We start from the raw sequence: 23,640 nt of genomic DNA, 5'->3' as shown, positions 1-23,640 counted from the left end.
CTCAGTAAAAGCCTTTTGAAAGAGCCTTGTCTTCAACTGCTGGAGAAATCATAACAAGATGTGTAGTTGAGATTATCATCATGTGCTTTCCAATATGACTATGACATTTTGAACAGTGAATCATGTCAACCGTAGACTTCCCTCATTGATCCTTGGCCTTTTCATACAAGACTGGCCTATCTATTTATTTATATTTATACAAGTATTTATATACCGCCTTTCTTTGGTCGTCAGATTTCTCCTCAGACTTTAATCCAAGGCGGTTTACATAGGCAGGCTGTTCTAAACCCCTGTAGGGATTTTTACAATTGAATAGTTCTAGGCTTTCATAGAACTCCTCGTTCCAACTGGATTCCTTCCCAGTTTGGCCTCTCTCTGGCCCTTCACCTCCCATGCTCTACTTGACAGCAGCTCCTCTCTGCCACCAAGGGTCAGCTCATCAGTATATCAGCATGTCGTCAGTTCTCGGGTACTTCCGGTTGTTTTGAACTGGCAGCCTCAGATCTTCAGGCATACAAGGTGGCAACTCTACCAACTGAGCCAGACCTCCTGCCCTATCTATGAGGTATCTCCAGACCTATCTATGAAGTTGATTGACTGGGTCAGGCAGAGGATTGGTGAGGAGGTGCCCACCTTTGTCAGCCTGCCCTCCCACCCACCCACCCACCTCCACTGCTTGTCCTCCCCTCTCTGAATTTGAAAAGGAAGAGGGAGTAGAAGAGGAAACCTGGTCAGAGAGTCTAGCCTATCACTTCCACTCCTTCATACTTCTCCTCCATTCTTCTCTTTCCCACCTCCCACTTCCTTCTAAGGAGTGGGAGGAGGAGTGCAGGTAGTTGGCAGACCAACAGGTAATAGCATTTGGAGTGCCACCTCAGGCAACAGAAGGTCTTTCCTTAGCTCTCTTTGAAAGACTGTGGAAATCACATGCTCATCAGCTTGCTCTTGTATTCCCAGATTGTCCACTAACTTCCATAACTTTTTAGAATTATAAGAGCTCTGATTTCACTCTACTGTCTTGGGATTCATTAAGTCATTTTTCTCCCTTTAGGAAAGTGAATGAATGTGAGATTGTGGGTGTCTGCTAAACTACTCACTTGAAATTAGATGAGATTTCAAGAAGGAGCAGTAAGTGCTTGTTCCCAAATGGAAGATGACAGTATCAGTATACAGTTCAAGCATTTTTTCCTGTTTGGCACGTTAGTGTTTTGTTTTTTTCCTTTTCGAATGGAGTGCAATAGTACTTTGCCAAATGACTAAATATGTTTTTTTAATGGGTAATTGCAAGTAATTCCTGATTTGGGGCACAATCCTATTTGTCACTAGTGCTGATGGAGTGTGTGCTCCACCAGCACAAGCTGTCCCAAAAGTGTTGAAAAGTACTTTGTGATACCAGAGTCTCCAGTGGGGCTGGCAGGAAGGCCAGAGCCTTCCCACATATGCCTGCACAGCAGAGGATGCCCACCAGAACAGGTACATCCAGTGCTATGCAAAGCAGGGATTGGGGAGGGGTAGAATGGGGAAGGGGGAGAGTGGCAATGGGAGCAGGGTGGGTGGATTTGGCCCAGGAGGAGGAGGAGGAGGAGGGATGGGCAGCACTGGTGTACACTGTATTCTATCCCCCTTCTCAAGTTTGATCTGCCAATACAGTTCAAAATGGACTTGTGCCAGCTGTATGGCTGCCATAGGACCAAGCTACCAGCTTGCCAGCTGAGGCTTACCCCAGGATGAGGGGACAGATGTTCCCTTACCTTGAGGAGACCTCCAGCCTGCAAAATTCCCTTGCAGGATGCAGTGGAAGCTGTGCCAGCACCACTGTATTGGCACAGGGGAACTTTGGTAGAATTGGGCTGTTTGTTTTGAATTTGGGTTTGCTCAGATTGGGAGACTTTCCATTCACTCTTCGGAGCAGACCATGAAGCATAAAGTGGTGTGAATGACTTGCATATATAAAGCTCAGGCTTGTATCTCTGTGATGTCTGCACTGAACAAACCAGATGTGACTTGCTTGCCAAAAAGGATGTGGCTTGTATAGCAGCAGAGCCAAGCCAATGGCTGGAGAGCTCTGGGTGAGAGAGGGGGTGAGAGACAGAGGAAACCACTCAACAAGGGCCTCAGGTTTGAATCTCAAACCATTTAGGGGCATATCACACACTTGTGTAATGTGACCTGGTAGTGACAGAAGGCAAACAAATCTGAATCATGATGAAGTTGCAGGGCTTTAGAACTTTACTCCCATTGTGGGTCTGTTCAGAGTTGCACCCCCTGTACACCCTTGTACTTTAAATGGCTGCTGTGTAGCTTTTTGCTCTGCTTCTCACCATTCTGTGCTTCAACAACTCCTCTTTTCCTCATTACAAGGACATTTTCCCAATTTTCCATTGATTAAATAGAAGCTCCCTTTACCATTCATCTTAAGGACATATTTCAGTGTACCAGAAGCAGCCTAGGGATATGTTTCCCTCCCACATGTGAGAAAGGAGACAGGAAGGCTTCCGTTTTTTTCCTCTTCCTTTCACTTTCCCCTACCCCCTGCTTTTCTTTTGCTTTCTGTTAGCAAATTTCCCCTTCCAAAGAAAAGGACTTGCAAATGTGCTGTGTGTGCAACCCACCTGTGGCAGAGGAAACTGTGAATATATATATTGCTCTGATAGGTTACTCTGATCTGCTCTTAAGCCATTTCTGCCTAATGTTGCATATACGCAACAGGGACCAAATGTGTACACCTGTGGACTGAGCAAAAATGGGTTAAATTTCTTTCCCAAATTATTATTAAATTGTCCCAACCAAGGGCACAATCCTAACCAGGTCTACTCAGAAGTAAGTCCTATTTTGTTCAATGGGGCTTACTCTCAGAAAAGCGTGGTTAGGATTGTATGATTATGTATGATTTTCTTTCCTTTTTTTCCTTAGTATGATTATTTTCCTTTAGAACAATGGTAGCAAGCAACTGAATTGCACTGAGGGTAGGAAAGGAGATGGGTATAGGGTATGGGGCATCTCCTGCAGCTTCTTGCCTCCCCTGACTTGCTGCCTGAGACAAAGTTTTCAACTGGTCTCATGGATAGGCCTGCCCTGCTGCTACCCACCCAGCTGCTTCACCCTGCACTCTGATCCTCTTTTCACTCACTGAGAGTAAGAGGAGGAGTGGGGCAGCCTTGCCCTACCTCTCCTCCAGCACTGTTGCAAACAAATGCAAAGGTGGTGCTGAAGAAAGAAGCAGCAGGGAGCTGTGACAACCGGTTCCAATTGCTGGTCATCCAGGAAAGTGATCAAAATACTAACACTGCACTTCCTTATCTCCTTTGTGCCTATCCAGCTGCTTTTGCAAACAGCTCTGCTCAGCCTGCCTGAAGAAGTGACCTGGTAGAACTAGAGGCAGCAAAAGTGGGCGGGAAGGGGTCAGGTGTTCTGGTATCACTCTACTTAACCCCTCCTTGACCACTTCTTTAATGATACTGGGTAGCATGCTCAAAGCCCAGCCTATTCTGAAGAAATTCCTGGATGGGTGAGGAGGAAGGTTGGGGCATGTGCACACTGGTGTGTGGAAGAAACAAAATGAGAAAAGGGGGCAAAAAATTAGGGTGCAACTTTGGGCACCTCCTAAACTTGGGCCAGGTCTGTGTATACAGCATAAAAATCAGAAATACCAGAAAGAAGAGACTGCACAGTTTTTTTCCTGGCATGTTGTTGCCTGGAAAACTCCTGAGTTTATAAAGGTGCTGAGCCTGGTGATTTAAAGTGATATAGCCATTTTCTCCTGGCTCCTTCAAACTGTTCTCTCCCCCCACCCCATGTTTATAGTCTCAAGTGACAATGAGTTGACCCACATGGTGAGATGTGATACATGTTTCTCAATGGTGAGAGTGTATCTAAGCAGAAGGTCCTTGTACTCCTCACTAATATGGTGAAACTAGTTGTGCATGAACAGAGAAAGCGCTGGGTGCACCGTCTTGCACAAACAGAAGCAACATCAAGCAGAGAGGAATTTGTATCTGTGTGAATATAAAATGCAAGGATGTGCGTGGGAGGAAGAGCAACTTGAACTCCTGCCTGCAAGCCCCAGTAACCTTTACATGTGTTATATATGGAAAGTTCATTTTCTTTTCCCTTCCACACCTGCCCTAAGCAATAAGTTTCCAGGTCTCTGAAAATGAGAATGAGGAGCATTTGGCACATGGTGGTTGCCACATCTCATCCCCTTTTCCTCCAGACAGTGTAATTGGTATGAAAATGTCAGAGACAAGATGTGTTTCTGCTTCTATTCTATCTGGTTCTTACCTCACCTTGCCATGTTCTTTTCAATCCACAAACAATACATTTTTGAGCCTAAGAGTATTAGAACACTGCCTCTTTCACTCAAGAGAAAAATGGAGCAAGAGTTGGCTGAATCCTACATCCTACATGTGGAAAAGCTCAGCAGGGCAGAAAGCCCACATCCCACCCTGTGCCATGTGTGGGCTAAAGCCATCAGGAGGATGAGCAAGATTTAAAGCACTGCTTCAGTTCCATCAACATTTTGTTATTGTTGCAAACTATAGAGTTTGTGTCAGTATACTTTGAACTTAGACAGGGGTGTCAAACATAAGGCCTGGGGGCCGGATGGGGCCTGCAGAAGCTTTTTATCTGGTCCTCAGCTGCTGAGCAATGCTGAAGTGTCACTGCTGAAAGGGTGGCCTGCATGATAATTTGGCTTTCCCATATTTTGAACTATGATTGTGTATTTTCTCTTCTATCATTGCAGCTAATGAGTTCCTACACGAGAACAGGGTGCTTATTTCCAGTTTTACCTGTTTAATGACACCACGTCCTGCTGAATGACATCATTTCCGGCCGTCAGCAGGCATCACAAATGCTATTTGACCCGTATGAAACAAGTTTGACACCCCTAGTCTGAGGCATCCACTTAACTTTGGTATTCAGGGGAATGCTTTCTGAGCATGAATGAAGAGTCCTTGAGTCCTTCTAGGTCAGTACTGTATTGTCCACACTGACTGACATGGCTTCTAGGATTTCAGACAGGGGTCTTTTCCAGCCCTACTTGAAAATGCCAGAGTTTGAACTTGGAGCCTGCTGCATGTACGTGCTCTGCCATTAAAATAGGGCCCCTCTCCCTGGGCAGGCAAACACTCTTTCCACTTGCTAGTCCATGTCAGACCCATTCAAAAAAAGCTCTTTCCATGTTACTATAAGAGTCATATTGATTCACATGAAAACTTGACACAAGAAAGCATCAACCTCATTGAAATCCCTGACCCACTGACACTCCTTCTCCTAGTAGTACTGATCAACACAATGGGTTGAGTGCAGAGCTTCTGAGCTTCTGTTCCATATAGGGTGCACCAAAGGAATAAAATGTACCTCTTTTCTCTGCATTTCACTTGCAGTGGAGGGACGTATTTGGGTCATGCCATTCAGGTCTACAGCGCGCTGTATGCATGAATGAAGCTGAGCTTGTAGTCTCAGCCCAAGTGTGACTCCTGACAACCCCTGAGGCTGGGGTTCCCATAAACCCCATCTATGGGAGAATGAGTTGAGTTTGAGAATGGCAATTTGATTTCATCTTGTGGTTCCCTATACAGTTAAATCAGTAAATAAGGAGAATAATAACAGTACAATTAATGCTTCTTTCTTTCTAGAAAACCACTCTCCTTGAACATTATTCAGTCAAGAATTCAAATACGCAAAATACATAGAGCCACTCCAAGTCTGGGGATTGATGTGCAGGCTTTTAATCATGAATTGCCATTGAGGCTGGCTCTGGAGCCCTCTGGAGATGATCCTGCTGCCCTAGATCTTCTGGCTCTCCAGAGGAGTGTACCTTTTTATACCTTACATAGTAGCAGCGCAAACTCAATTCTATGGCCACCTAATGGAGTGGGGGTTATACAAACAAAGCTTGGACAGAACTATGATTGCACTGGCACTGGCACTAAAACGTTGGGATGAATAATAATGCGTTAATTAGATTTAAAAATTAGATTAAAAATTAGAATTATTTTTTGAAAATAGGTAAGTCGCAGATGCTTTGAATAATTTATTTAAAAGCATTTTTACCTTATCTTTCTCCTCTAAATAGTAGTGCCAAAGGCAACTTACACATGAGCAATAAAATATAAAACAACAAAAAATCAGCAGCAGCCACCAGCAATGATATGGGGAGCATAGCTTGTCCTATGGAGTGAACACAGACACACTTCAGTGAGGTGCTGGCTGCATTCCATTGGTCATGGTCTCTCTTCTCATGGTTACCTGGTCTTATGAATCACAGCAGGCCTAATAAAGCAAGGAAGGTACCATGGTCCATACTGGAGATGTTGGTGTGCTTTTGCCATATTGCTTTTTTAAGACCAAGAGAAGTAAAATCCAGTTCTTGGAAGGATGGTATAGCTCTTCCCTGGACCTCTGCCCCAAATGTAGAAATTAACCTGCTGTCTACAAATTAAGAGACACCCACCATGGTTCCACTCAGATTTCCTACAGAAATCTGTTTCCCTCAGAACAAACAGCCTCTATATGAATATATTTCTTGAAAAATTTCCCTTCAAATCTCCTCAGGTTGTTCTTCAGAGGAAGTGCTGTTGGGGTAGAAAGAATGCTTCCCCCTTCTACAAAGTGTTTTTGCACAATCCCCAAACTGCTTTTGAAATGGAGGGCACCAGGATGCAGGTCTTTTGTTGTGCTCCCTGAGGCATCTGGTAGGCCACTGTGAGATACAGGAAGCTGGACTAGATGGGCCTTTGGCCTGATCCAGCAGGGCTCTTCTTGTGTTTTTGCGTAGCTTAGTGCATCTCTAGAGGCATCTTCTGAAAAGATAATAAAACTGGGGTGCATATACCCCTCTGGATCTCTGATAAACAGTACTATGCTGATGGGACTTTTGGTCAGCTCACGCAGATACTCTTTAGCTGTTGTGTTGAATTAGATAGCTTTAAGGCCCATCCAAGCCACACAATTTTATTTTCTCCCTCCAGCATCTCTCACCAGTTCATGTGAGTTCACCTTCCGCTTCAGGGAGAAATGAAATCTCTTTAGAATTTCTCTGATGTGATTTGAACTTCTGTTTGGATATCTTATTTATGAGATGCTCCAAACTCTGGGAATGCAAGTGCAGCTACTTTTGGATACTGTAGCATCATGTGGTTGGAAAAATGTTTTATGTCCAGCACTGAAAATGAATCAGTAATTCTAAGAATGTCCAGACTTGCATCAAATTTCACATGAGAGGCGAAGCACTGCTGATTTCTGTAAATGTGATTGTAAAGTTTATATTGGCTAGAATGTACAATTGTATTTTGTATCATATTCTTTCCTGCATTAACAACAATCACACATGACACAAATACCCCAAGGGAAGCTCAAATGTGCTTTTAAGCGTTGTCATGTGAAACTGCTCTCAGATTGCTTCTTCAGAGTTTGGAGTAGGAAGGTCTTTGGTAGAAAAAGTTGTCTTCCTCTTTCCTGAATTCACTTTTAGGAAGGCTGAATTTACAATTGGCCCATTTCATATGCTGGGTAGGTCAGCTAAGGTAAGCAGTAATAGGAACTTCACACCAAAGAGAGGGAGAATCTGCTCCTGTGTACGTTCTCATAACTCTAAAGCAAATATAATTGCTTGAGCTTGAACTTTGTATGATATTGCTACGTTGAGACAATGGTTCTCATGGAATTAAAATCATAGACTTGTAAGGGAACCAACAAGATCAGAGCCCAGCCTGCCTGCCAATGCAGGCTGCCCACAGCCTTAGCATCCCTGATAGATGGCAATCCAGCTGCTGCTAGAAGACCTCCAACAATGGAGAATCGACCACCTTCTGATGCTGACTTTTCCACTACCAAACACTTCATACTGTCAGGGACATTTTTCTGACATGTAATCTAAATCTCCTTTGTAATTTAAATCTGTTTGCCTGGGTCTTACCCTCCAGAGCAACTGTGAACAAATCCACTCCATCTTTCACATGTCAGCCTCTCAGATATTTGTAGATTTTATGTCATCTCTTAAACATCTGCAAACTAAATATGCCCAGCTCCAACTGATCTCCAGCCCCCTCCTCATCCTAGTTGCCCTCCTCTGGACCACAACAGTTTGTCAACATTCCCTTTTTTGCCTGGCCCATAGGTGTACACATTTGGTCCCTGTTGCGTATACACAACGTTGGGCAGAAATGGCTTAAACTGCAGCAGTAAAAACTGGACAACATTCCGGGTGGGTCTGACTGAAACAGAATACAGTGGTGCTGTTCTACTTTTCGCAGTCCTAATACTGCTGATGAATAATACTGATTCTGTTGATGCAGCCTAGAACTGCATTTGCCTTTTTTGCCACTGCATCATACTGCCGACTTATGAGTAGCTTATTGTCTACTAGAATGTCTAGATCCTTTTCGCTTACAGTAGCATTCAGACAGGTATTCCCAATCATGTTTGTGCTTCTGATTTTCCTATCCAAAGACAGAACTTTTACCCTTATCCTTGTTGCAGTTCTTTGTGTTCCCGTTTGCCCAGTTCTCCACCCTGTCAAGATTGTCTTGGATCCTGTTCCTGTCTTCTAGGGTACCCCTTCCAGTTTGGTGTCTTCTGAAAATTTGTCGAGCATCCCCTCTACTCTCTCATCCAAGTCATTTATAAACGATGAGAATGACACTGGGCCCAGAGCCCTGAGGCACCCCATGTGTCGCTTTCCTCTAGGTTGACAAGGAGTCATTGACAAGCACTCTTTGAGTACGGTCCATGAGCCAACCACAGTTCTGGAATTATTACTCTTGATCCAAGCTGACAGTCCACATGCAGGCAAGCTTGTATTGACGTCAGTGATGGTACTGCAGGGAGCAGCTTTGGGGCCTTGGCTGTCTTCTCAGGTTAGTGAGAACTCTCCGCTTATGCATTACTGGCAGTAGAAGTCAATGTTCTGAGCAGAGTGACTCAGAAACTGCAGAGAGGATGTGCGCAAAGATAAGGTGCCAGTTCTGCAGTTACATCACTCGGTAGTCATGGACAACAAGCAGAAATCCATACCATTTCAGGTCATTAATTTTCCTCCATAATCCTTAATGATGTTCCAGTCTTCTGGGCTGAGGTATTTAGAGCCAATCTACAATTTATAAAAAATGAGGTGACAAAAGTGGGATGTCAGGCAACTTGGGCTGTACCATTTCAGCCTGGATTTCTGAGTGTTCCCCTATATTTAAAAAATCTTCCTATTTGGCAAATACCAGAATATCAGGGATAAATATTTAGCCTAGATTTGTCCCTGATGTCCTAGTTTACTAGGGAGTGTTTTACTTGAGAAAGCAATTCAAATGAATGACACATATCCCCACACCTAAAGTGGTACAGTCCCACATTCTACCACTTCATTCTGCATAATGTGTAGAACAGCTCTCAGTGGATGGCAACTATTTTGTGTCATTGTGATGCTCTTGTTGAAGCTGTGCAACCATCCACTGTATTATGCCTCTCCTTCCTGGAAAAGAAAATCCCTGATTGTGAGGAGTAGAAAGGAAGGACAATGGATTAACCCAGGCTGGAAGAAACAGCCCCAAGGAGTGATGCAGTCTGGTAGTGTCCATTTGGAACATGTTTTTAACAAAGCCAATGTGAAAGTAAAGCTATGGTAATTGTCTTTATATTCCTTTGGTCAGGTACACGGGTGGACTGTGTATTCTAGGATTTATAAAAACAAACCCTCTTCAGTTAAACTCATTTAAACTTTCAGACTGCAAGTTAAGGCACCCGACTTTATTTCTACCCCATGGAAATAGCAAACACATAACTTCACATTCTGTATTAGTTTACAACTTGGCCTCCATGCATCCACACTTACCTAGAGATGGCCCTAGCTGATTTGTTGCCTGAAAGGGTGCCAGCTGACCTCATACTAAATAGCATGCACACATACAAAAATTTGTCCTCCTTTTTTTCCTGGCATGTGTATCAGCATATGCCCTCTGCAGCCACTGCCTCCATGCTGACTGGATCCAGTGGGGGTAAAATGAGGGGCTTTGGAAGTGGCCAGTGGGGATAGGGTGCTGTCTGCACCCACCTGCCACTTGATATAGCCATATATTGTTATCTGTATGATCTCTTCCGGGGAGCAGTGAAGTTCAGACCTTTTCCTAAAAATATTGCCAACTACAGCAGCCATTTGAGACTGCAGAAAGGCTTTTTTTTGGGAGAGCACTACTACCTCTGAGGATGAGATTCCTGCTGTCAATGAAATGGTACTAAGAAAAGACTGGTTTTCTTTTGGATAGAACTAATGTTGGGAAGGGTACCTGTCAGCACTGCTGAACGTGTTGGGTACATGTGTGAATATCTGTAGCCCTTCCAAACCCTCTAGATGATCCTTGTTTAATGGGGGAGGCTACACATTATAGGACATAAAGTTGTTTCTGAAATATGTCCACCCCCCACCCCCCCACCCCCAGTTTGGCTCAGCCTGTCTCAAAACGGATGCAGGGCAAATCACTGAAGGAAGTGAACCAACCACAGACTACAGCGGAAGTCACAATATTAATTTATATAAAAAAAAATTAGGTGTCTAGAATTTTTGCATTGTAAAGGTATTTTACAGGTATTACAGGCATTTTACAGGATAGAGACAGATGACTTTGTTAATGTGAATTTCTGAGTCACTTGCATGCGGGCACGTACACACAGGGTACAAAGAACCATCCTTATTAACATGCAGACATGCTGTAGTAGCACCTCTCTCCCTCTGTCTCATTTACTTTAACAACCCAGTAGCTTCCTTTTCTCTTTCACCAGTGGGCTTCAACTTTTTCATGCCACAACCCCAATCAACAAAGAAAGAAAGGGACTGGGGCTCCACTGCCAATCCTGCCACCCTCCTGGAACCTGATCTGACCACCCCCTCCCCACCCTGTTTTCCCCTCCCATTTGTGTCTGAAGATGAAATGAAACAAATGAAGACACATGTAAGGTAGCAACCTGAGCAGGGCCAGCCTTAGGAGTTAGCAGAAGAGGCCGTCCAGGATTATATCAAGAACTCAGTTTTGATAAGGCAGTCCCGTGATCGGGTTGGATCCAAGCCCTCTCTTGCCCAGGCTCTGGAAGATTGCTGCAACCCTGCCCATGAGGCTTCATGACCAAAGAACTGAAAAACACTGCTTTCACAAACATGTTACAGTCCCCCAACACACACATACTGCAGCAGGAGTATCTTTCTCCCTCCCCTTCCCTTATCTTTGAGTAAATGTGAAGGTGGTAACCAGAGACAATGTCGGGGGATGTTATTCCAAGCTGCACAACATCTCTTTCTCTCAGTGATGTTTCATTGCTGTCTGTCAATATCTTGTGCACAAACAGTTGCAAACACGGTGGCATTTAACTGAAAATAGAATAACATAAAGTGGATCTTGTATCAATTGAAGGCAAACATGTGGCTACATGACTCTCCCTCCTAGGTTTCCCTAATCCAGGTTCTAAAGGGTGTGGGATTTTCCTGTTATTCCACTCAGTTTCTCAGCCTTTGCAAATAAGGGTATCATTTTTCCAAATAAACATTCAGAGAAAAGAGGCTTGATTTCCTTTCAGTTACTTCACTTCCTCTCCCTCTATATTTATGAAATCTCAGGGATACTTGGTGTTATAGTGGCTACTTTCCTGCATACTGTGGGAAGATACATTTCACAAAATAACAAAATGTATCATCTAGCTAAGATTAAGTATTTGTGTCACGTGCCTCTCTTCTATGGCAATCAAATAGATGTGCAGTCTACACCTATGCCTGCCTACTCAGAAGCAGAAAAGAATATTTGTAGTGGTTTTATTCTCACATAAATATGCATGGGATTGCAGCTGGAGAACAGAATTAGGGCCCAATCCTATGCGGGCCAAGCTCCAAGTTCATTAGCACAGAGCTCCAGCACTGGTGCTGGGTGTTGCAATCGTGCAGTAAACCACATCTGTGACATCTGGAGAGGAGGGACCAGAGATGTTGAGCCAATGCCAGACGGTCGCTGCCTGGAGCAAGGTAAGAGCTCTGGGTGGCAGTAAGGGCCTTGGGGCAGGGGGAGTTATTCCAGGGTGGGGGCGTGATTGGGATAGGACAGGCAGAGCCCTGCTCTGCTGTATCCTATCCTCTGTGTCAGGTTGCAAAGACCAACACTAAGGTTCTCAAGTCTGCATCAGCAAAATAGCTGGCATAAACTTGAGAAGCCCCATTGCTGGGCCTGGGGCTTTCCTCCAGGGAAGGGGATGAAGGTCCCCTTTCCCTGAAGAAACCTCCAGTGGCCCTGGTGGTACCACTGGATGCAATGGTAGCCATTTTGGTACCTGCTGAGTATAGTGTTAGCTGCTGAGTGTAGGACTGGGCTGCCCAAAATTAGGAAAAGTCCACCACAAGTAATAAACCATGATGAATATATGCAATCTGCAAGTTTTAGAGGTGGCCTATCTCTGAATTCAGATGCAAAGGAGTTGCAACAGGGTACAGGCAACATGCTGTTATGAGTGCTCCCAGAGGCATCTAGTGGGCCACTGTGGGATGGACTAGATGGGCCTTTGGCCTGATCCAGCAGGGCTTATTAGAGGCAGCTTTGAGAAGGTGGCAGGATTTGGAGAGGAGACGCCATGTTGAGTAATGAGTATGCTTACGCCTTTCCCCACCCATCACTTCTCCTTTTCTGCAGTTGCTGAATGATGCTGCACTGGCACAGAAAACCTAGCAAAATTTTTCATTCATTTGGGCATTTAGTATTTTTGCCTCTGTTGAACCAAACATGCTGTGCCATGTACCCTCTCCTATGATGGCATCAACATTCTCCTTTTCCTACTGGCTCCTCTAATGGCAGGAAATCTTAGCTCAACCAGCTGGACACACCCTCCCCCCCCACCATGGTCATGTGGACAGACTTGGTCAATGGGTAGCAGACCTGAGCAGGCCATTGACGTATTCTGCCTGGCTCACTGTTGTAACAGAGCCAGCTGCCAACTGCACAGGTACTGTCAATATACATCCTAGGTTAAGTCTTTTCATGGACATAGAGATATCTTAATGGCAGGCTATACTGGCAGCACATTGCCTTACATGTATAGACAGAAATAAGTTCCACTGAATTCAGTAGGGTTTATTCTTAGGTAAGTGTGTATAAGATTGCAGGCAACACCATGTTGCACACAAACAGGGTCTTTCCAATTAGGGTACAGGTTTCCCAATATATTAGTCTATACCCATATTAGGTTTAACAATGTAACTGCGTCACATGTCCTCAGCATTATCCTGGTCAATTCTTTTTTTTTTAAATTTTCCAAAATAAAAACAAACAACAAATATAAACAAGCACATAGCAAACACAAACTCAATACACAACACAAAAACACACCATTGGAGGGTGCAGGCAATCATATCAATATATCTGATCAATCAATACATATCTTCTAATCTTGTTTCTCTTCTAGTTTAGCCTCTAATATCATTTATCGTATCATATTGTTGGCAACCTTCAGTCTCGAAAGACTATGGTATCGCGCTCTGAATGGTGGTTCTGGAACAGCATTTAGTGTGGCTAAAAAGGCTGATTCGGGAGTGACAATCCCTTCCACACCAGACAGAGCAAGTGCAGTCTGTCCCTGGTGTGTCTCCCTGGCTATGGGCCTTCCTTCTTTGCCTCTTTGCCTCAGACTGTTGGCCAAGTGTCTCTTCAAACTGGGAAAGGCCATGCTGCACAGCCTGCCTCCAAGCGGGCCGCTCAGAGGCCAGGGTTTCCCACTTGTTGAGGTCCACTCCTAAGGCCTTCAGATCCCTCTTGCAGATGTCCTTGTATCGTAGCTGTGGTCTACCTGTAAGGCACTTTCCTTGCACGAGTTCTCCATAGAGGAGATTGTATCATATATTATCATGTATACAATATATTAATCTAAATGCCCTATCGTATACATCTACAACTTCATTTTCAACCAAGCATAGAATGGTCTCCATCACTCTGTCTGTGTCGGTTTACACTGTTGATCCAAAATCTCTGTAAGTCTATCAATTTCTGCTCCTGGTAGTTATTTCTGTAGTGCCATCAGTGTACATGAAGCTTTACAATGTACCATTAAAAAGTAATGCTCTGCTCCAAGGAGGGAGAGACACAGATATGAAGAGAATGTAAGCAAATGCCATTGTGTGTACTTGGACCTCATTTCAATTAGTATGCAAGCTGGGAAAGAGATGAGGTCTGAAAGAAGAGTGAGAGCACCTTGTTAATGTAGCATCTCAGAAGAGGTGTAATATCTGAACGCTGACCCCCCGGCCCCCTCCTTATTCCATTAGACAGAAGCACTTATCAAAATCCCACAGAGTGGGGAATGGTATCTACAATGGATTGGGCCTCTAATGCCTGTACTCTGGCACTGTACAAGAAGGAAACATCAGCTTCCTTTCAGAAACAGTGCCAAAGCTGTTGGTGCTGAGCAGCCAGCGTGCGATGGGTGTGTTCCTTTCTCCCTTGCTCTCATGGTTGTGGAGACATGAATAACAGCATGTCAGAAATAAGGAAGTGACACCAGCCCTGCCATGAAAGCAGTTCTGGTAGGAAATCTAGGGCAACTAAAAAGCACTCTGTTTTGAAATGCACAGTTAGGTGCATTCAGGAAGACAGGCACTAGCATTCTTTTCAAAGAATGTTACGTATTATTGACATAGAGGAGGTCAGGGCAGGAGGTCTGGTCTGGAGGGTAGAGCCTCCATTTGCCTGAAGATAACATCCACAAGGTCGCCAGTTCGAGGCCACTGGCACCCTGCGACCTTGAAGCAGCTGACAAGCTGAGCCTAGTTATTCCATCTGCTCTGAGCATGGGAGGATGGAGGCCGGAATGTGAAACCAGATCAGAAAGAAACATCTGAATGTTGTGGTTCTTGGAAGATAGAACCTTCTTTCAATTGTAAAAATCCCTACGGGGATTTAAATAGCCCTGCCTATGTAAACCGCCTTGAATAAAGTCTTGAATAAAGACCAAGAAAGGCGGTATATAAATACCTGTATTATTATTATTATTATTATTATTATTATTATTATTATTATAGATGATATTCATGTATTTTGAAAATGTGTCAGCTCCTAGCAGGTACAAACAACAACAAAAAGTAGTGGAAATTGTGTGGTTTAACAGCCCCAAACTTAAGTCTAAGAACAGCTTTGAAACATTCAAGGCAGGCAAAACTCCCTTGTTCTTTTTTGATTTTATAAAGTGTGGCAGGAACCATTTTTCCCCTCACTCAGATAAAATAGAACCCTGCTGAGGGCACTATTCTGAAAGTTATTTTTTTTTTTAAATCCCACTCTATGCCCTCCCCCCAAATTTTCTGTGTCATGCTATTAATAAAAATATAGATTGTTAAACATGGGGGATTTTTGCCTGTGCAGGAAAGACTGTGTCACTACAGAAACACTGGACATTGTTTTATATACGAGTTAGATTTGATATGTCATTTAGAAATTATTAACAGATGTTCTTAGCATGTTGAAAGTGTGAGCAAAGCATTAAGTAGATGTTTAGTGGCATTTCATGGGAAGTTCCAGAGAAAATGTGCAAATAAATGAAACCTATTTACCAGTTTAGAACTTACAGCAATCATTGAAGTTACTGACAGAAGACTTGTTTATCATCTTTGCTCATTTATTGGCGTGGTTTATTAGGTTCTTTTAAAGTATTCAAAATGCGCATTTTTGTATCAGTATATAATGTGCTTTTTCTCTGTGCAGGTAATGGACAACAGGAGTGGCATGCTTCATGTATACATATGACCACATACATTTCATGTTTACATATAACCACTGATCACAGGACCCAGTTCACTGAAGCAGAGCACAGTGTGGTGTAGTGGATTGGACTGTGAATGAAGCAATACTGACAATAGGATACAGCTGCCTCCCTAAATAAAAGTATATCAGGAGTAAAAAGGATTGGCAAGAGCAGACTAACTATAGCTTCTGCATGCCACTTCTTTCATCTAGTCAAGGAATGACTCTAGTGCCACAACAGTGCTCTTTATGATACCACCCCTATGCATTGTCACTGTATGCAGATTCCAGCATCTTTTAAGTACTTTCACCATAGTGTGTTCTAGTCATTGTCCATTTTCTTTCTAAGCTGGCTGTTCTTTGCCCCTTTGTTCTCTTTTATCCTCCTGTGTCTCCATCTACCTCCCAAGGTTTTAGTAATGAAAAAAATGAGATTGCACCATGAATGCCACATGAAGCTCTTTGGAGAAAGGGTGGACTACAGTAATGACTGTTAAGTGAGCTGCACTGTCAGACAGTGGATGGAGCATTTGGGCCTGGCTACAAACCCTATGCTGAGTTGCAAATACCCCATTTCTCTTGCACTCTGTCCGAACCCTCATATTGTAAAGCGAAGTAAAATAACTCAGCCATGACTTCTTTGGTGACTTTAGGCCAATCACAATTCCAGGGCCAGCCTTCCGGAGGTTGCATGCCACATGCTCCTCCCCCTTACCTGATGTGTGCCAGGCTCACATTCATCCTCTATAATGTATGAGCTCAGTGCTCTCCTTCCCTCTTCTTGCCCCTCTTTCCTTTCCAATATAGGAAGGAGGAGAAGGAGCACTGGAGCTAAGCTGGCAGATGTTCACCCCCCATCTGCTTCCTGAGGCAATTGCTTCAGTTGGTCTCATGGATGGGCTCACTGTACACCACTGATTCTCAAACTTTTAGCACCAGGACCCACTGATAAGATTGAGAATCTGTCAGAACCCACTGGAAGTGATGTCATGACCAGATGTAGCATCATCAAGCAGGCAAATTTTTAACAAGCCTAGGCTGAATCCTACCGACACTTAGCCAGGAGTATGTCCCATTGACTGTCATTGTTAAAAGCATACGCATGGTAGCTTATTAAAAGTACAGTTCTGCAATATTTCCCCAAATGCAGTCACAGACCATAGTAACATCAAGTCTAATATATTAAAAATAAAATATTGAAATTGGCTCACAACCCACCTAGTGGGTCTTGACCCACAGTTTGAGAAACACTGCCCTACACCATTCCTCACTTGAAACTACCTGGTAGAGTGGTGATGATCAAGGGTGATGGTGGAGAACATGTGCTGCCCCAAGCTCCGTGGAAGAAGGATGGCATAGATTGTAAAATCCCCCCTCAGCCATGAAGCTTCCTGGGTGACCTTGCGCCAGTCACTTTCTGTCAACCTCACCTACCTCACAGGGTTGTTGTGAGGACAAAAGGAGGGGAGCAGCTGTGTACACCGCCCTGAGCTCTTTGGAGAAAGGGCAGTATAAAAATGTGAAAAATAAATAAAATAAAATTACAATGTACCTGATGCAGCTTTTGGGAAATCTGTACAGGGGCCTGAGCAGCACTCAGTTTCTGCCCCTGCACAACCTCTGTCCTGATTTATAATCCAAGGCAGCTGGGGACTGGCTGCTTGAGGGTTGACTTCTTGAGGGAGATGCACTCTGCATGTGCTCAGAAGCACTCTCCCGACCGTGGCTGGCTCCAGAACCCAGGGTCGGCTCCGAGCATCTTCTTAGGCAAGCTCCTCGTCCCCTGGGCTGCTCGGATGGCAGGCAGGTAGTGCGCTCTGCGGCTCCGGGCCCGAATGGCGACTCCTGCGGGCTGCCGGAGAAGGGCCCATGCAGTGCAGTGCAGCCCAGTCCCGAGCATCCTGCCAGCATTGCCCTGCTCCGGCTGGGCTGGACGAGCGTGCGCCGCAAGCAGTGCGCGGCGGAGGGGAGGCAGGGCGCACTGGGGCTGCCCACTGCTGAGGGGCGGGGAGGGCGGTGGCTCCCCTTCCTCCATTCATTCGAGCCTGTGAGCGGGACGGGCCCAGGGGGTGGGGGGCTCCTGCCTGCCTGCCTGCGAGCTGTTCGGAGGCCGGCCAGCTCTCTTCTCTCCACCCCTCCCCTCTCCGGCTGCTAGGGGGCCGTCCAAAGGCGCACAGCCGCGCCGCTTTCGGGACCTTCCTGGGAACTTTGGGGGGCCGCAGCGCCGCGATGTCCGACCCAGCGGTCAACGCGCACCTGGAAGGGATCATCTCCGACTTCGAGGGTAGGTAGAGCTGGGGGGGGCAGGGAAGAGGTTTCCGTGGCTGCACCTTTCCGGTCCGCGGGGCTCACTCATTGCCATCCCCTCCCCAGATCTAAGGCACCCCACCCCCCAGGGCTAGGGACTGGAGACGTGTGGGGCTGATGGGAGTGGACCTCCTAGCAAGCGGCATGCCTCCCTCCTGGCTCGGGGCTAGGAAAGGAAGCAGAATCCGGAGCTGGCTGCTCCCTGGACGCGGGTTGGTGGGCCTGGCCTGCAGGAGGGTGGGTTGCCTGGTTTTGTTTTGGCCAGGTAATGAATGGATCGCCGCGGGGGGAGGGTCTCGTATGCTGAAGGGAGGTTCAGGCTGGCTGGAGGCCCCTGAAATGGGCGTCTTCTTGCTTAAGGGAAGCTGCTTGCCTTGGTTGGTCTAATAATGAGAGGAGCCCATGGACAACGCGACGGTATTGTGATATAAACGACAGTTATACGTCTTTGGAATCGTCTTCTTTCCTTGCCATCCTATGCATGTTTACTCAGAAGTAAGCCCCACCACTTTCGATGGGGCACACTCCCAGGTAAGCGTGCCTAGGGTTGCAGTCTCAGCATCCTCGTGAACTCAGTTCTTTTTCTTCCTGTTTTACTGATGGGCAACTGAGAGCCCAACCCTGTGTATGTCTACTCAAAAGTAAGACCTATTATGCTCGATGGAAATTCCTCCCAGGAAAGTGTGGATAGGATTGTAGCCTGAGATGCTAAGTGTGTAGGAACAAGTTTGTGCATGAGCTGGCATTTGCCTGTGTCTGTCAACACTTGTGTTAGTTAGTGAAGGGTAATGTATTCCTATATGTCTGTTTCTGAGAGCATGGTGTTATGCATTTGTCTGTCTGAAAGTGTGGCATTTGTGGTCCTTTGGGACCTGGGAGAGAGGGAGAGGCCCTCTCTCTGATCCAGCCCACAGTCCAAGAAAGAGAGAAGTAAAGCAGTAGCTGCATGGCCTTGTGAAGTTTGTTGTGGCCAGGACAAATATGAAGCTGGAAGGTCTCCTCCCTCTCTCTTCCCTCCCTCCCATTTGTTTTGTTTGACAATATTTTGATGCCCACCCAGTCTGAAAAATGTATAGGGCCGAGTCAGCAAAAGGCTTAGGGTGTGTTTCTTTCCCATCACTGTTCTGGCAGTTTCTTTTGATCTTTCAAGATAGGGAGGATCAACTAGGCCACAAGTTTACAAGATGGTAAAGGAGGGGGTTCCTCTGGTTTGATTAAGGGGGAGGTGTAGTTGAAGCTATCTGGGCATTGGGCCTAAAAGCTGGCCTCATTCCAGTCTTCAGTCCAGTTATTCAGTTGTGTTTTCTCTGGTGTGATGGCATTGGCAAGACATTATGACTATAAAGGGGCCTGATCTGTGTAGGCGTAATTGAATCTGAATGTGTTGCATAGCTTTTCCTCTGCAAAATAACAGGGAAAGACACTTAAAAACTGTCTTAAACTTCCACAGCCTTTGGATCCCCAAAAGTTTTCCTGCTTGGTTTACTGTCCACAGGGGAGCCATGGTGCACCCCTGCAATACCATCCTATCCTTTTGATTTAACAGTGTAACTCAAACCTTGTTTATATGTTATCCTCCCACAAGTTCCCGTCTATATGGGGGGGGGGAACTGGAGCCTGCCCCCTACTGCTGATTCACTCACAAAGTCCTGCCCCCACCCCCTTATGCTGACACCCTGGAAGGTTTCAGGGTGGCTGTCACAGGATCTTTCTTTGTGGCTGCAAACAAATACTAACCCTGGAAGGATGGGCCATGAAGCCTGCTGGCATTCTGTACCTTACCCCTCCCCCATACTTACAGGAACAAATGAAGGATAACTAGAAATGTGAAGATCTGTACCTGAGGAGTCTCCCCCACCCATTGCATGGCTCTTGCTGCTCCTGAGTTGATACCTTTTTCTTTGCAGGACCAGGTGTTAGGGAGGCAGTGTACATGAACTCTTGTGAAGTCCTCCATGTAGATGTGCCTTAAGACTGCAAATGAGTCAACCTGAAGCAGGGTTTTGTGTACTGTGTCATTCTGATAGTAACTAGGTATGGAATTTGAGAACTTTAAAACCCCCGGGTTCAGAAATAAACCATGAAGACAGATTTGACAGTGCAAGCTTGGATGCTGTTGGGCTGGGGAGGTGGGTTTTGCTTCATTGTCCTGAGTAGCTCTGAAGAAAACCTCTGTGGTGCATGAAATAACTTATTTGGCCCAAAACATTTTAATCAATATTATCTTCATCAGGGATACAAACAAGAGCAGCAGAGCTTCTGGACAACGTAGGGTGTTTTTATTTCTACAAAGTCTGATGAAGACAATCTATTATTGAAATGTGTTGGGCAGAATGAATTGATACGTTGTGCACCACAGAGTCTTTCCTCTTCCTTTTCCTCTTTGTTTTCTGAGTTGGTGCTTTTCTTTCTTTTCTGTCCCCGCATAGCTCTTTGCCCTTCCCATAACAAGCAGAATAAATATGACATTTTAGTGGCTGTGCCTGATTTGCTGTGAAGATGACAGGAGTTCCTTGAGTGGGCAGAACCTGGCTCCCTCTGTGTTCTCTGCTTCTGAACCACCACCGATAAGGCCATTAGCTGTAGTCCTCTCTGGTGGTCAGCACTAAGGATAACCTTTTGTATTATTCAGCGTTATGGTCTACCCAGCCAAGAGGTGGTTCTGGTTCCCCAGGTCCTAGTTTTCTTCCTGGCTGCCAGCATCAATGCGCTCGTTCCTGGGTGATCAGTTCCTGAGTAGCTCACTTTGCATGACTGCTGCACATTGCAAAACCTGGGTTTTTTGTCACTGCAGAATTTGAGTTTTTAAAATAAAGTATGCACAGCTCTAGCATAAGTAGTCTTTGGTGAGATCTATTTGTTCTTGAGTTAGTTTTTTTTTGGGGGGGGGGAACTGGCAGTGACAAGCCGCACCATCATGAAGGAGGATAGTGCAAAGAAATGGGATGACTACTTGTCCACCCATTCCAGGAAAGTGAGTTAATTTCCATAGTTCTGAACTCTTGCACTGGAGCAAAGCTGAAGTTCAGCTGGGTTTTTAGACCTTGACCACAAAACCCAGTCACCTTTTGTCTTGGCAAGTGTGGTATGCTCAATTCTCAAAAGGCAGAGGTGGCTTTTTATTTCATCTGCACAAAGAAATGGTTGAAGCATGGAAACAGCTGTATCTCCACTGACTCACAATTATTGGCCACAAGTAGTGGCTCCCTTACTCATGAGTTCAGAGGGCAGATGTGGGTAGGCGTTGATCTTTGTCTTGGGAGCCCACGAGATCCTCAACTTTGTCTGTTGAATAGTGTACTGGAGAGCAAGGGAAGCTGGAAAAACTGAGGTGTCTGAATCTGGCTGGCTGCCACCTCACATCCCCTTGGCAGCTTAGTAAAGTTCAGAGCACATTGTTTTCAGTTTTCCATGATGGAAGGGAGTCTTTTCTAGATAAAATCTGAGCTGTATTCTGTTTTCATTTCCTAAAATAAGGGTCTGTTCTTGAGCACCGTTGACCCATTCAAATATATTTTGACTGAACATTCTGCAGCTCACTTTGAGCATCATACTTTCACAAATAATCTCGTTTGTGAATGTGGTGGAGACTGAACAACAAGTGCGGCGGGGTGCGTTTCTAGGTACTATTACTTTTAAACAAGTCCATCCCAATGAAATATTCTTAGTACAGTACTGTATGTAAACTGCAAATTGCTTCATGGAACATTTTTCCAGGTTCCCATGCTCCCCAGCTGGTTCATCATCATCCCTGAATTATTGGGAGTGGTCTATGTGTATGAGCAGCATTGCACAGAGGAGACTGGTCATGGAAAATGAAAGTTGAAACTCTTCTGAACAGGATTTTCTATATTACCCAGCATGCTCTGCATCACAAAAGTTTTCACTGCATCTTCCACAAGGGTTGAGTAGTCTTCTCCCATGTTTAATTGCTCAGATGAATGGATAATCTAAAGAAAATTTCACTTTATGTTTTTGCCTCTTAACTATGACCATTTGGCACTTGCAGACATTTCACTGCAAAAGTAGAGGTTGAGAATGAGGTTGTGTTTTTTCCTATATGGAACCCAGAATTCTACTACATGCTTGTGGGCAGTGTACTTGATATCAGGTGTGTGCAGAAAGTGGACTGCTGTCAAATATCTGGAGATATTGGATATGTGGAGATACCAGGATGCAGGTCTCTTGTTTTATGTGCTCCTAGAGGCATCTGGTGGGCCACTGTGAGATACAGGAAGTTGGGCTAGGTGGGACCTGGGCCTGATCCAGCAGGGCTCTTATGTTCTTAGTACTAAAAACCCCCTGTTTGCTTGGATTCTTGCAAAAGAATGCTGAATGCTAGACCCAGCAAGGCATTTCAAGGCAAACAAGAGGGCAAACTCAGCATTTAACAATATTAGTTATGCCTTAACTGTTGAGAGAGAGCCTGAGGGCCAGTGATACGTTACGTAAAAATTGGTCTCAATTCATTTAATTTTTGTGTACTGAATATTCAGCCATGGCAGGATGTTGTGACTTGGATTGGCACAATGGCACAGAAAGGGGAATTTAACTCAATGTCTTCACTATAGTTGCAATTTGCAATTTGCCAACGTCAGCTTTCCTCTCTGGGCAAAAAGCAAAAGGAAAATCTGCATTTGGATTGCAGCAAGGGGAAAGTGTTGAGGGCCCAATCCTATGCCGTGCATGCTGGCTCACCGGCAATGCGCACTGTTGCAAAGGTGCTGTAAGGCACGTTTGTGAAGGTTAGCTCTGGTTCAGGGCCGCAGCTGGCCCAGTGTGAGCCTGCGATTGGAGGCTGGCACTCCACTGCCAAGCACTCTGTACAAAGTGCCTGGTGGCAGAGAGGTAAGTCAGGGCATGAGGGGAGGTGGGGGTGGGAGGGGACAGGACAGATGGACCTGAACTCCGCCGAATCCAGAGCCCTGTATTGGGCTGTGTGGCCCGACACGAGGCTTCTTGATTCTGTACCGGCTAAAGAGCCTCAGTCGAGTAGCCCCATTGTTTCCCTTACTTGGGGGAAGGAGACAAATGTCCCCTTCTCCCAAGGAGCCGGCAGTGACTGCCTGGTTGTGCTTGGGGTGCAGCAGCAGCCGTTTTGGCACCACAACAGCCCCATACTCTGGGCAGCTCAGGATTGGGCTGCACATCCCCCCTCACCCCATGGCCTGATCTCAAACAGATCTGCCTCTCCTCCATCCAATATCTTATTTAATAAACAAATATCTTGTATCTTATTTAATAAACAAAACTACGCACATTGAAGACAATGTAGTTTGTCACTGATTGTGCATCCTTGCTTTATAAATTTAAAACATCCTGATGAAACGGGAATTTGCATAACAAAAAGTACTATATCTGATGAAAGACTGAAGTTATTGGTGTGCAAGAAAAATTGGTTCATGTCTTTATTTTCATGTCAGAGGATCATGTGGTTTGTGTTTGTTGCTGGGAATAGCATTCATGTTGTCACAAAATTCACCCCTTTTTTTGACCCTGATTTATCTGTTTTTGTTTCTGCTAGTATGGAACTACTTCCACTTATGCTTCACATCATCAGTTCAGACAATCCACAACAAAT

General features: G+C 45.1%; 1 protein-coding gene across 2 annotated transcripts in view; it reads left to right on the top strand.

The window, feature by feature from the left end:
- The window catches only part of SEPTIN9 (septin 9), a 198,299-nt gene that overhangs the window by 30,425 nt on the left and 144,234 nt on the right, over positions 1-23,640 (top strand). The window contains exon 1 of one of the 2 annotated variants that reach the window (XM_066615120.1): positions 17,816-18,036. The exons of the other annotated variant lie outside the window; for it this stretch is intronic. Coding sequence (XP_066471217.1) covers positions 17,982-18,036 — 55 coding nt within the window. The 5' untranslated portion in view covers positions 17,816-17,981. Of the gene's footprint in view, positions 1-17,815; positions 18,037-23,640 lie in introns of those variants that run through there. 2 annotated transcript variants of the gene reach the window in all.

The sequence above is a fragment of the Tiliqua scincoides genome, chromosome 2 (genome assembly GCF_035046505.1).
Source record: "Tiliqua scincoides isolate rTilSci1 chromosome 2, rTilSci1.hap2, whole genome shotgun sequence".
Taxonomy (NCBI): Eukaryota; Metazoa; Chordata; class Lepidosauria; order Squamata; family Scincidae; genus Tiliqua; species Tiliqua scincoides.
Note: the sequence above shows the minus strand (reverse complement) of the source record. Positions and strands in the feature narration are given on the sequence as shown.